At 58.8% G+C, this 17,211-nt stretch overlaps 1 protein-coding gene across 1 annotated transcript in view; it reads right to left on the reverse strand.

The window, feature by feature from the left end:
• The window catches only part of ANO1 (anoctamin 1), a 92,020-nt gene that overhangs the window by 25,387 nt on the left and 49,422 nt on the right, over window positions 1-17,211 (reverse strand). Inside the window, 3 exon segments of the mRNA XM_058305006.1 lie at window positions 789-860; window positions 1,440-1,451; window positions 3,019-3,101. Of these exon segments, the coding sequence (XP_058160989.1) occupies window positions 789-860; window positions 1,440-1,451; window positions 3,019-3,101 (167 nt within the window).

Genomic DNA, 17,211 nt, shown 5'->3' on the forward strand with positions numbered 1-17,211 from the left:
CAGACCCTAGCCGCGTGACGCGGTGACGCGATGACCCGGGAAAGACTAAGGGCGGGGCTCGCCCAGGCCCGGGGCTGAAGCGGCAGGGGTGGGGCACGGACCGGCCTCCTCCAAGCACCCCGAATCCCTCCAAGGAAGCGCTAAACTTCCGCGGCCCCTGGAAGAGGCTGACCGGGACATGGGGGGCTTATCCCGGGAAACTAACAAATAGCCAGGCACCTCCAGGGGTCTGCGAGCACGGAGGTCAGGCGCGCGGAAGAAGGAGAGGCGCTGGAGAAGGAAGGGAATTCCTTATAAAACGACGGGAGCCTTGAGGGCGTCCCCAAAGCAACACGCCTCTCTCATTCTTGTCATCTCGCGAGTGAATACGGGCTGACTGCTCAGGGACCCTGGTTTGGCAAATCCTTCCATCTCATCATTCAGGGGAGGACACAACCGGTGTCAAGTGCCCTGAGAAAAAGCTTCAAGCGACACGGTTTGCTGCAGTTTGAGGTCACGCTCAGGACACATCAGGAAGATTAATCTATACTGGCATTCCCCAGACCACATGGCCCACGGGCCTGAATGCGGCTTGATGGGCACACGGCCACGCCCATCTCGTCACGTATCGCCCGTGCCTGCTTTCCCTACCCCAGCAGAGTCGGACAGCTGCGACGGAGACTCACAACGACTACAACATGTATTCCCTGGCCCCAACAGGCAAAGCGCGCCGCCCCCAGGCCCGCGGCTGTCGATGGGGCATCCCGGGGCTCACCGCCGGGGAAGCAGAGGGCCCACGGCCACCTTACCTCTTTGTTTTTTGATTCCTTCCTAAGAGACTTCTCCAAAACCCTGGCTTCGTACTCGGCTCGGGGATGGTCCTGCAAAAGAAACCGAGTCAGGGCGGAGGCCTCGTGAGGAGGGTTTCAGATCTTCAAATCAGGCCAGACCTCTGCCCCAAGTGCCCGCTGGGTGGCAGGAAGCCGGGGCCAGTTCCTAGCTGGCTGCTCGGAGGCTGTGCAATTTAGGACGCCCGTGCTCAGTTCCGGGCGGTGGCCGGGCACCCAGCCCGCTGCCAAGGACACAGAACCCCGGCTCCAGTCCTGGAGGTGGATAGCCTGAGCCAGGCGACAGCCGCCGCCCGCCCCTGCAGCCTCTTCCTCATCCGAACACCCAGCCACGAACTGGCCACCAGAACATTCTCTCGAGATGCCGCAGGGGGTCAGAAGAGACAGCAGTGGGTGTCAGCAAGCGCAGGCAGGCCGGAGGCGCCAGGCCTCCGGGAGCCCAGGGCAGGTCAGCGGAGGGCGCTGGAACAGAAGAGCGGCGGTCAGAGAGAGACCCGGAGGTGGGGGAGAAAGCAGAGGTCCCCGCAGTGAAAAGAGACGGAGTAGGTGCCAGAGCAGGTCCCTCTCCTGGGGAGACGGGCTACGGAGAGATAGTCATAAAAAATGCCAAACCTTGACAGCCTCCTTCAGCAAACCAGAAAAGTAAAAACAAAAACAGAAAGATTCCGTTACTGACATTGCTTTTTGAGAACTAGGCTACGTCCTCTAACGGTGACTTCTCGAGGACCGGGACGAGGGTCAGTGGAAACCAGGGGGGCCTCAGCCCGGGCCGGCGCTCCTGCAGCCCAAGGATTTTGGGAATTCCCAAGGGAGTGTGGGACGGGCATTTCCCCGACTTGGCGGGGAGCACACAGGGGGCCCGACGACGGGCGCTTCCTGCTGCCTCAGTTCGTGGGTTCCGACTACGTGGGGACGCAGCCCCTGGCATCTTACGCTCTCACCCCCAAAGGGAGGCCCCGGTGGGCTGAGGGTGGGTGGGGTGGGGAGGCTCATTGGTGAACCCTCAAATCCAGCACCTGAGTCAGGGTCCAGGAGAGGTCCCCGAGGGGCTGAACAAAGGGATACCAGCCCCACCCCGATTTCCGTCAACTGCTCGGTATGGAAGGGACATTCTAAATCAGCCTTGAAAGAAATCAAACGACAGTGCGTTCCGTTCTGTTCAAGCCCCTTCTGACAATGACAGAACTCGTGCGGGCCGGTGGCCAGCCTGGACCCTGCCAGGGGACACCCCAGTCTGTGAGAGCCAGGGTCCGCGGGCACGTGGCATCCGCCGCGGCGTCCTCATTTGTAAAATGGGGACAGGAGCTGCTGTGGCAGGGCGGACACCACCACACGGCACCGCCGTGCCCGGTGCAGCGCCAAGCGCCCCGCAGCTACCAACCCACCGAGCCACCTCCCGACACCCTCTCGGGCGAGGACTGCGCCAGGGCAGACTCAGGCGGTCAGCCCCGAGCGGATCGTCCACCCGCCCGAGTCCCCCAGCTCCCTCGTGTCCTATCACCGTCACTAGCCGGAAGCCGGCAGCTTGGAGTCCCGATTCAGCCACGCGCTGGGCTGAAAAGCGGCCCACCCACCGCCCCGGGAGGGGCCAGGTCCTGCGGCAAAATACAGTAGGTGTGTTTAAAAAAACAAAGGCGGGCGAGACCCCCACACTGCGAGTACAGAGTACAGCGTGGAGGTGAAAAGCCGCGCGCTGGCTCGTCAAATCCGGGCGCACACCCGCCCCGCCCGTGGCTGTTCCTGGCGACCGCTGTCCCTTTCCCTTCCCCTCCTCCGAGGGGGAGCCCGGGGAGGACCCGGCCGTCAGGGAGGTGCCGCGGCCGCCCCCTGGTGACTCGCCCCTCTGGAAGGCGTGGGTGCCCAGCGCCTGGTTTCCCACTTCCTGCCACGCCCGGCGGCCGGCTCCGGGGAGCGCGGTCCTGGCACCGCAGGGCCAAGGCGCACGGCCACGTCTGGGACTCGCCCTCCTGACGGCCCCGCCAGGCCGCCCGGGTGAGGTCGGCGCCGAGCTCAAAAGCGTCTCGGCCGACCTCGTGGTCGCCCTGGCAACCGAGGGCGCCCCTCCCCCACCTGGGGGCAGCGGGCCGGGAAGGGATGGGCCTGGCCGTGGCTTTGGACCGCCAACGCTACGGCCCGCAAGCAGGGCGGGGGGGCCGGCGGGTACACGGGGCGCAGCGCTGGACCCACTGACCTCCTCCTCCTCGAAGCCCGTGAGGTCCCAGCGGTAGTTGAGCCGCATCTGCTTCCGCTTCCAGTGCTCCATGAAGGTGGCGGCTGCAGGGGGGGGAAAGCCGGAGGGTCACGCCCAGAGGGGCGAGGTCAAAGGGCAGCAGGGCAGCCCAGGCCACGTGCTGGCACATGCCGGGATCTAACCCCCTCGGCCTCCAACCACCCCGAGAGGAGGAAACCGAGGCACAGGGAGGTCGAGGCATCGAGGGGATGGGGATGTGGCCCCGGGCAGTCGGCCTCAGAGCCCGAGCTCCTCACCGCCGGGCCCCACGGCCCTGGCGGACCCTGCGTCACAGGGCGGGGGTCCCGAGGTCAGAGAGGACGGGGACGGGCCCAGGCCACTCCCTCACGACCCCGGCCGAGGATGTGGCCTGACCTGAGCCGCGCTCTCGGCCGCCGCCTCCTGCCCCACACTCAGAACGGCTCCGCTCCGACCGTTCGGACACTGGCTCCTTCCAGAAGCCGTGGGCCACCCCCCACCGCGACAGGGGCGTACCAGCTCCTTTTGGGACCCCCGCCCCAAATAGGCTGTCCTGGTCACAGCGTCCACACCGTGGCCCAGTCGACCCCGTCCCGTCTCGAGGCCCTTGGGTGTCGCCGGCACACAGCCCGGTCCCAGAAGAGACAAGCGCCCGGAGGCGCTCCCCGAATGGATGAATGAGTTTTACGCGCCCGCGGCCGAGAACGGAGCTGCAGCCAGGCCCATCGCTTCTCACTAACGCCCCCCAGCAGGGAAACCCGCAGAGGCCGCGGGACAGAGGCCGGGCATCAGGCGACCCCGAGCCGAGGATTCGAGCAGCGAGTGCCCCCTGCTGTCCTAGGGGCTGTGGCACATTCATCTTATTTACTCTCCCTGGGGTCCTACGAGGGCAGTGCGTTCTCTCCCTTTCGTGGGGGAGGAAACAGGCTAGAGGATGAAACGACACATCTGGAAGTGGGGGGACCGAGACGTAAATACGACACGAGGAGACGTGGAGCTGGGGACTCCGGGAAGGTGCGGCCTTAGGGATCGGCGAGCCCCGGGTCCGGACGTGCCGCGTCTCCTGGCTCAGAGGGCGTCGGCCTGCGCCCACCGAGGGGCGGGGAGGAGGCGCCCGGCTCTGCGCCCACCACGCGCGCACTTCCAGCAGCAGCGGCTGCGGTGCCAGCCCAGCAGGAAACGCACCTCGCCAGCCTTCCAACTGGAGAACTTTAACACGGGGGCTTGACACAGGCGACGGGAGCTGCGGAGCCCGGGGTCGTCAACAGCAGGAAGCTGGGATCATGGGGATGGGGGGCGACACCCTGGCTTTTCCCCGCCCCCACCCTTCCCTCTCCCACCAGGGCCTCCCACCGGCTGAGCCGACCAGAGAGCGAAGGATTCTGGGAAACATAGTTCCCGGCACCCGGTGTAGAGGGGGGCGCGGGAATCGCAGCTCCGGTTCCCAGAGCTGGGAAGGGAACGGACGACACCCCAAACCTGCTCGAGAGCTGGCCGCCGGCCGGTTCTCGTGGAGCGCCGCTGTAACAAGCAGCACCTGCCACCGGGCAGCGCCGCGGGGGCGCTTCCCAAGGAGATGCGCGGCGTCCCCGCCGCTTCTGCCATGGACCGGTCATTGGGCGGCACGCGGCGGCGGCGATGAGTCTGTGGAGCTGCTCGTCTGCCGTCCCTGTCCCCGCCTCCCCCGGCCCCGCCGCTTCTCAGACTCGGGCTCCCCATTTCGACGCCCCCTCCCCACCCTCACAGCACCCTGTGGGGGAGCAGCTGTTTTCAGCCACACGTTCACAAACGATGACACTGGGGCTCCGGACGCATGAATGCTAAGCCCAAGGCCAGCTGCAGGTTAACAGCCCAAGTGGGGTTTGAGCCTAATTCTTCTTGACTCCAGGGTCTCACTAAAGTACTACAGGGGACTCACTCTCTGCCCAGATAGTTATCCTCATGAAGGAAATAATAATAGCAGTCATAATAATAAGTCTAATTATCATAGCAAAACTTATATCCCCTTTTTATGCATGAGGAAACAAAGGAACAGAGAGGTTAAGTAACATGCCCAAGGTCACACAGCAAGGGAGCAGAAAAGCTGGTATTTGAACCCAGGCATTCTTGTTCCAGAATTTGTGCTACAATGATGGAGGAGGTTGTTGGGGTGGGAGGAGTGGGGTTGGGGTTGGGGAGTATACAGGAATCTCATATTTTTTAACGTACCTTTTTTTTCCTGATGTATGTATCTTCAAAAAAATACAATTTACAAAAATGATGGGATGGGGGATGGGGAGTGGGGTATATGGGAACCTCTTACGGTTTTTAAATGTTTTTTAATGTAACGTTTTTTGTGATCTACTAACTTGAATTTTAAAAGTGTAAAAAAAAAAAGTCCTCAAGTACATAAAAAGGACCTTCTCCCAGAGGGATCTGTGGGTTCACAAGGATCAAGACTAGAGCTGAGGCTGCAACTTGGTGGCTGACGGGGAGATAACACACAGACGTAGCTTGTTTGGCTCAGCCACACTTACAAAGAAAGACATTTTACATGAAGATAATGACTTTCTTGCTTCTCCTTGAAAACACACACACAAGTGTTGCCCCCAGGAGGCGGGAGCTTTGTCCAAATTCAGGCACACCTTCTTCACTTGGCCACAGACCCCACCATGCCCTGTTGCCTGGACTCTGGGGCCTGGGGCTGGCCACACCTGCTTTGGTGCAATCGGGCGGAAGGGAGGGGCTTAGCGCGTCCAGCAGGAGAAGGACGTGAAGGCTCAGGAGGGGCGTCCACCCGCAGCGTCGGCCCACGCGGGCTTGGTGGGCTGAGCGGAGTCCTCTCCCGCCCCCTTCCCACCCCAGCTGAGTCTGGGCAGCGCCTGCGGGGCTGAGCCCGTGCCCTCGAGGCTCCCGATGGCGGTGCTCGGTGCCCGCACGTCGCTCACACCACACAGACGCTTCGGGATGAGGAGCGTCACCTCCCGCCCGGGCGGAGGTGGGGCTCGCCCGCCGCTCTCCTTTCATCCCGTCCCCGACCCCGCTGTCGCAGGGACCGCGCGGCACTTACGGACAGGCGACGCGAGGCAGCTGGTGGGCAGACGCAGGAGGACGGGCCTGCCCAGGCCCTCGGCGCCGGGACTGGCCGGGGGTGGGTGCCCGTCCACGTGAGCACGAGGGCGCAAAGGAAGTGAAGGGACAGCCTTGACCGCGGCGATCACGGCGCCGAGAGCCACGAGGACAGCCGGTGGGCAGTGAGAGGGGGTGAGAGGCGGCGGGAAGACAGGCGGCCCCAAGACTTCCTTTCTCCCACCGGCCCCGGAGCCCACCGCCTGGGGTCTGCCCTCCCCCAGCCTCCGCGCAGAAACATCCAGAAGGCGCAAATCCACGGGGACGGAGAGAGGGGGCAGCTGCCAGGGCCGGGGTCCGGGCTGGGAGGAAGCGAGGCGTGATGGGCAGCGGGTTTAGGGTTTTCTTTGGGGTGATGAAAAGGTTTTGGAACCGGGTGGCGGTGGCGGCCACACATGTCCTAAATGCCCAGGACGGTCACTGAAAATCGGCTGATTCCCGTGGCGTGAAATTCACCGCACCGGGAAGCCAAGCTCCTCCCAGCGTGGGGGGAGACCGCACCGCGCGTTTCCGTTCACCCGCCGCGTGCCGGGCGCGGCCTCTGGTGGGCACGACCTGTCCATTTCCCTCCAGCCCGCCTCAGAGTCTGGGCCTGGATATGCAGCCGCTGCCTCCGGATCCCTGGGGGGCTGGTTCAAATGCAGATTCCAGGGCCCCGAGTCGGCACCCAGGGCCCCGGAATCTGCATTCTGAACAAGCCCACAGGTCGCTCTCGAGCCCGCAGCAGGAGTCTGCAAGCGCTGGCTCCTCGCGCTGTCTCTGGCTTGCTGGAGTTACCCTGTCCTGACCTCCAGCCTGCCGGTCACCCCTGTCCCCCTGCTGGCCGAGCACCTCTGGTAAAGGGGGCACTAGAGGAAGCTTGCCCTGGGCATCCCCCATCCAGGGTGCCCACTCTTTTCAGCCTGCCCAGAAAGCCATGCTCTCTCCCCTGGGGTGGCACTGGGGTCTTCAAACCAACCCACCCCAGTCCTTGCCTGCATGCCCTCCCTGCTGGACCGTCCGTCACTCCCCTGCAGGCCTCTGCGCGGGCCCCACCTGCAGGTGTGCACACCTGCCTTCCTAGCCTGGGGTCACGTCCATGGAGACGAGCTGGCACCTCGCACAGACTCACCCCCACATGCCCCTGAGCCAGGGCTTCACCCCATCTCCCCAGGTGCAGGGAGGCACAAGCCGGGAGTGTCGAGACGAAGCTCGGAGAAGGCTGGAGTCAGGGGCTGAGGCTGAGGCCAAGCTTGCTGCCCGGCATGAGAGCCCTTCCCAGCGGGGCACGGCCTAGTCTTTTCCTCCTTATTTAGTCTAGTAAAATATATATAACTTAGAATTTCCCGTTTTCACCATCTTTAAGTGCACCATTCTGGGGCGTTAAGTCCATTCTCAGTGATGTGCAACCATCGCCACCATCACCAAAATGTTCCCCGACCCAAACAGAAAAGTTTTAACCTTCAAGCAGTAAATGCCCCTGGCCACCTCTCGCCTGTCTCCGAGCTTGTCTCTTCTAGACACACAACAGCAGGCTTCTCCCCACTTCCCAAGCCTGGCCTGCTGCCCCCGGCCGCCGCCTAGCTTCACAGTTTATTTAGCCACAGACGCAGGCCCAGGCAGCGCATGCTCCTGCACGGGCGGACCTCTCCTGGAAGGCAGGAAGCTCTGCACAAGAGGACCACGGGCCAGTCACAAAGGCATCGCCCAGCCCAGAGCGGGAGATAAGGCAGGTGGAGGAAATCCATTCATCCATCTTCTCTTCCACCCTTCCTTCCAACTCTTTCTTTCTTCTTTCTTCACTCCTTTCCATTGACCCATCCATCCATCCATCCACTCATCCACCCACCCATCTATCCACTCATCCACCATTGCCCATCCATCCACCCACCCGCCCATCCATCCATCCATCCATAGCCCATCTCCCCTCCCTCCCTCTGCCTGTTGGACCATCTATCTGTCCATCCATTGTTCCATCCTTCCTTCCTTCTCCCCCTCCACTGCCCCTCCCCACCACCCATGTCTTCCTTTGTTCTTCTCCTTGGCTGCATCTGACCCTACCTCCCTCGGTTTGTATCTTGACTTAATCAAAATGAGCTTTACTCCTCAGACCTAACTCTAATTTCTGTAAGTCAGGGGTGCTTCGCCCACCACCTGCTGAGTTCCCTTCAGCGCCCTCCCTGTCCTGAAACGTGGGCGTGGAGACCACCGTCTTGGACGCCTCGTTAGCGGCTCCTCGGGCGTGGCCTTCCCCTCGTGCGCACGTTGAAAAGTCACAGACCTCCCGCCTGCACGTCAGTCTCGGAGACGCTGCTCGGCAGCGGCGCAGGGACAGCCCATCCCCCACCGCGGGGGCCAAACTCCTGCGGACGGGGTCCCGTCTCCCAAACCTCTGCCACATCTGAGCTCCTCGCTGGCACGTCCATCCCAGCAGGGTGACAATGCCTCTAGAAGATGCAAGTGGGGTCCCCATGCACCCCCTCCTTAAAACGAGACCCTGAGAACACAGACCGGCTCCCCACAGGGTAGAAATGTGCCCTGTGCAGGCTACATTTTCACAAATTGGAGATCAGCGATGGATTTCCTTGGGAGGTGCAGAGACAGTCAAGGAAATCCAACAGGCAGCCCCTTTTTAAAATAAAACTTAAAGCTTTAGTTTCACCAGCTCATAGTCAATTACTTTTCAAACTCACAAGAAAGGGAGACACAAGAACGGACCTTAAGACTGGCAGCTATCAAAAAATCAGAAGACTGCAAGTGCTGGAGAGGACGTGGCGGAATGGGAACACTCATCCACTGCTGGTGGGAATGCAGAAGGATCCAGCCATTCTGGAGGACAGTTTGGCGGTTTCTCAAAAAACTAGCTATATATTTGCCATATGACCCAGCAATTCCACTGCTGGGTATATACCCAGAAGATCTGAAAACAAGGACCCAAACTGATATATGCACACCAATGTTCATAGCAGCACTATTCACTATTGCCAGAAGTTGGAATCAACCTAAATGCCCATCAACAGATGAATGGATCAATAAAATGTGGTATATATATACAACGGAATACTACTCGGCTGTAAGAACAAATACAGTACAAACACATCTGATAACATGGATGAATCTTGAGAACCTTATGTTGAGTGAAGCAACCCAGGCATTGAAGGACAAATACTACATGACCTCAATGATATGAAATAAGTAAACCAAGCTGTCTCAGAGAGCTAGAGAGTGGATAATAAATTTTAAGGTAGTTGGAGGGTAGAGGAAGGTTGTGAGCTGACAGCTACATGGGTGAAATCTATGATAAGAGGGAGGTAAGTATTTGTACAGGGAAGGGATAAAATGGGAGCATAGGGATAACTTAGGGTGGGGCTGTGTGGGTTTGAGGGGTGCTAGGGATGGGAGGATGGGTCAGATTGCCCAAGAAATTGGGGAGAGGGTGAGGGGAACATTTGAACATGGGAGATTGTCAGGTATGTGGTTGAAATTGTGGTGCAGAGAAAACTCTTTAGAGAATGTAATATGGAAGGTTGCATGTTTGGGATACTTGGGGGGAGTGGGGGCATCTGACACAGGGCAAGCTTCTGGGGAGTGTGTGAGTGCTCATTTTGCCATAGTGGATTATATCATTGGGTGGAGACCCATACGATGAGAGGGAAGGTATACCCACATCCTGGGGAGGACTGATGTTCTCAACAAAGGGAATTGTATCTCTTGAATGGGTGGCTCCCGATGGGTTAGGGAAGTCAAGTATGTGAAGCCCTCAACATTTTTCCAATATCTCTGAATATGGTCCCTCAAATAATGAAGACTGATTGTCATGGTAGGCCCTGAGGGGAGGGGGAAAGAGGTGTTGAATACATGGAATCAGGGTAACTGTGGGGCAATGGAAGTGTTCCACAGGATCATGCCATGATGGATACAGGTCATGTTAATTACACCAAAAATGCAAACCATAACATACAACATAAGATAACTAAAATTTTAGAAAATTGTATAGTCTAAAATATAAACCATAATGCAAACCCAAATGGAACCATGTTTGAAAGCTATTGTTTCAATATCTGTACATTAGCTGTAGCAAATATAATATGAACATGTAAAAAGATCACTGTTGGAGGGACAGAGTTTGATGTTGGATACGTGGAAGTACCAAATATTGTATATGTGAGTTACTGTGACCTAAAACTTATGTAAAGAGATACTTAATAATCAGGACAAAAAAAGAAAGGAGGTGGACACTGAGGAAGAAATGGAAAAAATTGCCTTGCCACTGTACATACAGGGCAACACCTGTAGCAGTGATGAAAGGCAAAATGCCAAAAACAAAGCTTTTTCATTTTTTCATTTCTTTGATACCCCAATTTATTTTTCCTTTATTTAATTTTTCTAAATTTCTAGGTATCCTATATCTAACCTTTAAACCCATCACTATATTCCATTTTTCTATTAAGGGAACCTGCCAATATATTGGGCTTCCTTTTTGAAGAAGTTTTGGACTACAGAGAGGTTCAACTATGGCGGGGGAGGAGCACTTGTGTGGGGTGTCACTGGTGGGATGCACACAGTTGGGAGGGAGTTCTCTAGGGCATGTATACAGGGTACATAGAAAGGTTTGGATATTTTCATAGTGGTTTCAGTTGGAAACGACAGATGAGACAGTGCTGAATTCCTGACCAGGGGAGCTCTATCACATTCCCCAATGGAACAACAACAATCCCCCAAGTGCAATGGCAAAGACCAATAAAGATGGATGGTCCAATGATGAGCCCTTGATACTGATGGCCCAGATATTGAGTCTGTGTGCCTGAAATATGAACTAGGCCTATAGCTGTGGGGTGCCTAAGAGTTACCTCCTGAGAACCTCCATGTTGCTCAAATGTGGCCACTCTCTAAGCCAAACTCACCATATAGATTCATTGCCTTCCCCCCAGCGTGGGATATGATTCCCAGGGATGAGCCTCCCTGGCACCGAGGGATTACTACCAAGTACCAGCTGATGATGTAACCACAAAAAGACCATGAACAAAGAGGTTAACTTAGACCAGCAGAATATCTCAGCCTACATGTAATAGCAGGTGTTAAAAAATGCATTTTGACTTTGGATAAAAAGGGGGAAATGGAAAGGACAAGTGAGTTTATATGGCTAAGAGTCTCCAAAAAACAGTCAGGTGGTCATCAGAGGGTGATGCTTATGCATGCCTCAGCAGGGTACCAGAGACAGCCAAGGTAGATGGAAACCCAGGTGCTGGTTGTTCTGAGGGCTGCAGCGACCTACAGGGTCTATGGTCAAGGCAGATGGCTCTGGAGTTTAGGGCCATGTCAGTTGGCCCTACTTTGGAGTTTGTGTTTCTGAGTGTGATGGAGTTGGACTCAGATATAACCTTTCTATACATGTCTCTTCTGTCACTTTTACAGGACCTGTGGTTGGCATTTGGGTTGGTGTATGCTCAGGAGACCTGGATCTCTGAACTGTCCATGTGACGGCCAGGCCTTGGGCCTCAGCAGACTTGCAGCTTCTACCCTCTTGTTTCTTGGACTTACCCCGGCCAGCTGACAGGGAGGTGAAGAGGGTCAACCACCACACCAGGGAGCCGAGAGTGCCTACAGCTGCAAGCAGGAGGATTGCATCCATCACCCATGTGGAATCTAAGGCCCCTCTTGATGTAGAGGGGGACTGGACATAGCCATCTCAGGGTCCACAGGATGGAGGAATAGAGTATGGATTAGAGTGGACTTACTGGTGTTCTGCTGGGGAGCTACTGTGACTAGTAAGGGAAGAAATTGTAGTAGTGATGTGGAGAGGGTGGCCACAGTGGCTGCTGATGGTAGGGAGAGGGAAGAAGAGATGTGGTGTGGGGGCATTTTCAGGACTGGAGTTGTCCTGGGTGGTGCTGCAGGGACAAATGCTGGACGTTGTGTGTCCTGCTGTGGCCCACTGGCTGGACTGGGGGAGAGTGTGGACTACAATGTGGACCACTGTCCATGTGCTGCAGTGGGTATCCAGAATGTATTCGCCGGGTGCAGTGGATGTGTCACAATGACGGAAGAGTTTGTTGATGGGGGAGGGGTGGCCTGGGTGGGGTGGGGGGTATATGGGGTCCTCATATTTTGTTAATGTAACATTTAAAAGGAAATAAAGAAAAACAAACAAACAAAAAGGACCTTGGTGTGAGTGGGTCAAGCAGAGGAGAGGGAGTCTGTGAAGGATAAACTCTCACTGCCGCTCGATTTTCTCACGAGTTCAGGCTGAGAACAGACAATTGCAGGCATGGACTTGAACTTCATTCTAGGGCTCTGCTCTTCTGAACTTAAATGACCCAGAAAGACAATGCCAAACGATCTCAATAAAGATTAATACGCCAAGAGAAGGGATGGGGACACAGCCACCTGAATTAAAAAAACGAAGAACACCCCAAAACCTGCCAGATACCAGGAAACCCTTCGCACCTGCCCCACCCCGGCCCGCGGGCCTGCAGGTGAGCACAAGCCGGGGACGGGGCGAGGCGCAGAGGCTTCCCACCTGCCTTTGCCCACTGAGTCACGCCGCGGCAGCCCGCTGGCTCGGGAACCTGCCGCCGGCCTTCCTGTGACCGCGGAGGGCAAGTGTCTAACTCTCCGTCCACCCCAGCCTAGCTCTGGGTGGCTCGGCCGGTGGCGGGGTCTCGGCACAGCCACCGAAGGGGGGCGTCGCTCGCCTCCCCGAGATCATTTCACCCAAGCCAGGACCCTCCCCCTCTCGCTTCCTGCACCTGGGATCAAATCAAACCACCTCCTTTGTTCCACGGGAGCCCGACAAGCTGCGCAACCCCATTATTAGGCTCTAATTTCAGAAAATTGATCCGAACAAAGAGCTGAGTGGTGCTCAGGGTGGCTTAACGCGACACCTCACTCGAGGCTTGGAAATGTCCCGACCGCTGGCGGCAGCGAGCTGAAATCGGCCGCCCCTGGGAAGGGGGGTGTCCCCACCGGCGGGGGCCCCTGGGAGCAGCGCTGGCGGGCGCAGCGGCTGCCGGGCAGTAAACAGGCTCGCGGCTGCGCTCCGTAACTGCGGGCAGAAGGGCTCACAGCTGGAGCCCCGAGCAAGAAAGGGCGCCACAGGAGAAGACCGGCGGGAAAATGATCCCTTAGCCCGAGATGAACAAATAACTGAATAGGGGATTAAAAAAACTCTCAGGGGGGAAACCTCTGCGGCTGATGCCTGACAGCGAGAGTGGAAAGGGGCTTCCCCCGCCTCCTCCCTCACCCCGTGGGCAGGATGGGGGGCTGCAGCCTCCAGGCCCAGCGGGGCAGGTGCTGCTTTCTCCGCCGGGATCGAGAACGAGCTCCTTCTCTTTCCAGGCAGTGCTCCGGAGGAAGGTGCTTGGCCCTCCACATGGAACTTGCACTTGGCTCTGTATTTCGGGGTGGGGAGGGCACACATACGGTGGAAACATCCCGCAGTCTCGGACCTCCCTCCCCCTGTCCCCCCAGAGGTGAAGGCAGCTGCTGGCTGTGCGCATAGTAGGTGCTCCGGTCTCAGCTGCTGCCCGGAGCGGGCTGCACCGAATTGAACCGAGGGAACCGTGTCCCTGGTGGGCGCTGGCGGGGGCCGGCTCGCTCCTCCCTACCGACGGGGGGTAAATTTCTGCCCCGCCCAGGGGCACACAGAAGGGGCTTGGGGGCCGTTTGGGTGGAGAGGCGTGGCCGTGGCCCCAGCTGGGACCTAGGGTGCAGCCAGGCCGGGTGGGTAGCTGTGAGCTCCTGGGTCTGCCTCAGTTTCCTCATCAGGAAAGTGGGGATGGTAGCAGAGCCTCCTCTGGGGCTGCTGCAGGGATTTCTGAGATAACCTGCGGGAGGGAGATGTAGTCTTGGGGGACCAATGGGGAAGCTATTTCGGGGGAGAGAAGAGAGGCACGGAAATCCAGGCAGGGTGAGCACAGACGGAGGCCAAGGTCAGCCAGGAGGGCAGGAGAACAGCCGGTGTTGGGGCTCAGGCGCCAGAGTCCTGGGGTGCGAGCCCTGTCAGCTGGTGTAAGCTTGGGAACGTTGCCTCGATTTGCTCATCTGCCGCATGGGATGACACTAACATTACTTACCCCTGGCAGTGCTTGGGGGAACTGATGAGCTACTACACAGAAGGTTCTTAGAACAGTGCTTGGCACACAGTAGGGCTCAACCAATTTAAGCCGTTATTCTTTTCTGAAGGAGATAAAGTAACATGAGTGACCGAGACCCCCAAAGCCCAAGGTGAGAGGTTACATTTGACACCCCCACACCTGCAGTCTAGGCTGTGTTTTCACAATTTGGAAAAGCGAGTACTCAACGAACAGATGTAACAGCTAGCACAACAACAGCATTAGCACAATGTAACAGCTAGCTCAGCACAACTGTTAGCACAATGTAACAGCTGGCATGACGTAACCACTAGTGCAACGTAATGGTTAGGAGGACATAACTGCTAGCACGACTAACTGCTACCACAATGCACCCTCTAGCGTGGCATAACTGTTGGCATGATGTAACAGCTAGCAGAATGTAACCACCAGCACGACGTAACTGCGAGCACGACATCACCACCAGTACGACATAATCGCTAGGGCAACATAACTGCTAGCGCGATGTAACAGCTAGGACTGCATAACCACTAGTACGATGTAATCGCTAGCGCGACCTTAAGTGCTAGGACGATGTAATTGCTAGCACAACCTAACTGCTAGGACGAGGTAACCACTAGTACAACGTAACTGCTAGGACGACATAACCGCTAGCGCGACGTAACAGCCAGCACACTGCGAGCGCTGGCCCCAGGCACCGACGTGCCGGGCCAGCCCTACGAGCCGCCCGCGTGGGGACTCCTTCCACACTCCCAGCCGCCCGGCCAGGCTCCGTTACTCTCTTCATCTGCCACATGGGGAACCGAGGCCAGGGCAGGGAGTGATGCTCCTGAGGTCGTCTGGCTGGCCAGTGACCGCGCTGGGCCTTGGACGAGTGGCTCGGGCACCAGCTCTGGGGTCCGTCCTCAGACTGTATCTAACTGTCCTGCCACACGGCCGACCCGGCTAGGGAACTGAATTGGACCGAACCTCGGAGCCGGCAGCCGTGCAAGCTGAGCTCCGCCACCGGAGCCTGGGGAGGGCATCGGCCCCGCTGGACCTCGAGCCAGGACGCAGCGGGGTCCCGAAGCAGCCAGGCTCAGGCCGAAGGGGGCAGGGCTGGGACCAGGGCAGGGAGGAGGGGGGCGGGGGACAGGGGATGGTCTGGGAGATGGGCCCGGGGTCCCGAGAGGCGGGGAGGGCAGGGAAGGGCGCAAGCTCAGGGAGACGTGGGCTCGGTTCCCGGCCCCGCCGGTGGAGGCCTTCGCTCCTCTCCTGTAAATGGCGACACCCCTGCCATGGGGTGCGGCAGGGCAAGCGGCAAGGGGCACCCAGCCTGGTGACCGACGGCTACGGTGACGGTGAGATTGATCCTGAAACCAATAACCAGGGCGAGGGTGTGGCCCTGGGAACCTTCCCCCGAGCCTCGTGGCCTTGCACCCACAGGCCCCTAAACTCTGCAGTCACCCCAGCAAGGAGCCCTCCAACCTCAGTTTGAATGCTTCCCGGAACGGGGCACTCAACACCTGCCCTGTGCTGCACTGACGGTGGGAGGCCCTCATCCGGCTGACCGGCCTCTCTCCGGGCCTCGCCTGGACAAGGGACTACCCTGCCCCAGCTCGAGAAGCACCTGCACGACCGAGCCAGGTCTGCACCCGTCTGTCCCCCACCCTGACCGGAGTCCCCACAACGCGAGGGCAGCTTTCACCCCCCTCCTCTGTCCAGAACCCCTAACAGTGGAGTCTAATAAACCACCCTCAGCTGACCGTCCACCGCGCGTCCGAAGGCAGCCACCAGGGCTCCAGTTTCGCCGAGACGTAAGAGGCAACGCCGACTTGCAGGGACAAGTGAGATAGGTGGACGTCCCTTCTCCCGCCCTCTCCGGCGTCCTCACGTGTGAAGAGTGCGCAGGTGGGCTCTGGCTGTGGTTCCAAACTCCACAGTGAGCTTCCACCTTCCCCGAACCAGCCACGCAGAACCCCGGATGTCGAAGCACTCACGTCGGTCTAAATCAGGGCTGGGGTGCGAGGAGCGGGGCGCCTGTCTGTGGGCAGGATGGACACTCGCCCCCAGGGTCGGGCAAGTGTGGGTGGGGGCCCGACACTGAGCACCCCTCTGTGTCCTCACCTCATCCCCATCCCGTCTGGTGGGAGACACAGCAGGGCGGGTGGAGCCCAGTTTGGGAGGCCACTGGTTTCTAAACTTTGTTTTAGGCCCAGACCCTTTGCTCGGGCACGTGGGAAAGGTGACACAGAGCTGGGCGCCGTGGAAGGAGCGGGAGCCACCGGGAGGCGGCGTGGGACACCTGGCTCCAGTACTTTCCATCATCCCATTGCTCCCAGGCTGCAGGCATCCAGGGCCACTGCCCAGACCGCCACGTGGGGGGCTGGCCGTGGGAGCGGCCCTCCTGGGGCTCTGTCCCCAGACTGCTGGGGAGTGCACAGGCCCCGCTCTTCTCAGGCACAGGGGCGACCTGCATCCGCTCCAGAGCGAGCCTCGGGGAAGGACGTCCGAGGGGAAACCCCTGGCGTGACAGGCTGGGTCTGCGGGTTCCACGCCCCAAGACGTGGCCTGCAGCCGTTCCCACAGCCGGCAGGCAAGGCGCAAGGGGTGATGCACGAGTACTTTCAAGAAGGAACCTGCAGAAGGAACCCGGCGCCAGTGGAGCCGCCAGGCCTCCTTAAGCAAGAGCTCTTATTACCCTGGTGCTTGAAGACGGAAACACAATAATTATAACTTCAGAGGCTTGCTTTCTTCACCTCCGCGCCACAGCCCGCGTCCCCTGGGAACAGTCCTACAGGGCAGGCAGCACTCGTAATTGCAGGAGAAACGAGACACAACGTGCTCTTTGCGGGGGACAGAGCCTGGCTCCGGGGGTCCAGAAATCGCTTCACGGCATTGAGAGCGCCCCACAGAAGCAGGCACACCGGGGCTCGCTCTAGACGAGGTCCACCAGCTGGGGGCCTGGGTCCCCCGACTCGGTCACCCTCCTGTCAGGGATGGGCAGGGCGTGGGC

Source organism: Dasypus novemcinctus, chromosome 10 (genome assembly GCF_030445035.2).
Source record: "Dasypus novemcinctus isolate mDasNov1 chromosome 10, mDasNov1.1.hap2, whole genome shotgun sequence".
In the NCBI taxonomy this organism is placed as follows: Eukaryota; Metazoa; Chordata; class Mammalia; order Cingulata; family Dasypodidae; genus Dasypus; species Dasypus novemcinctus.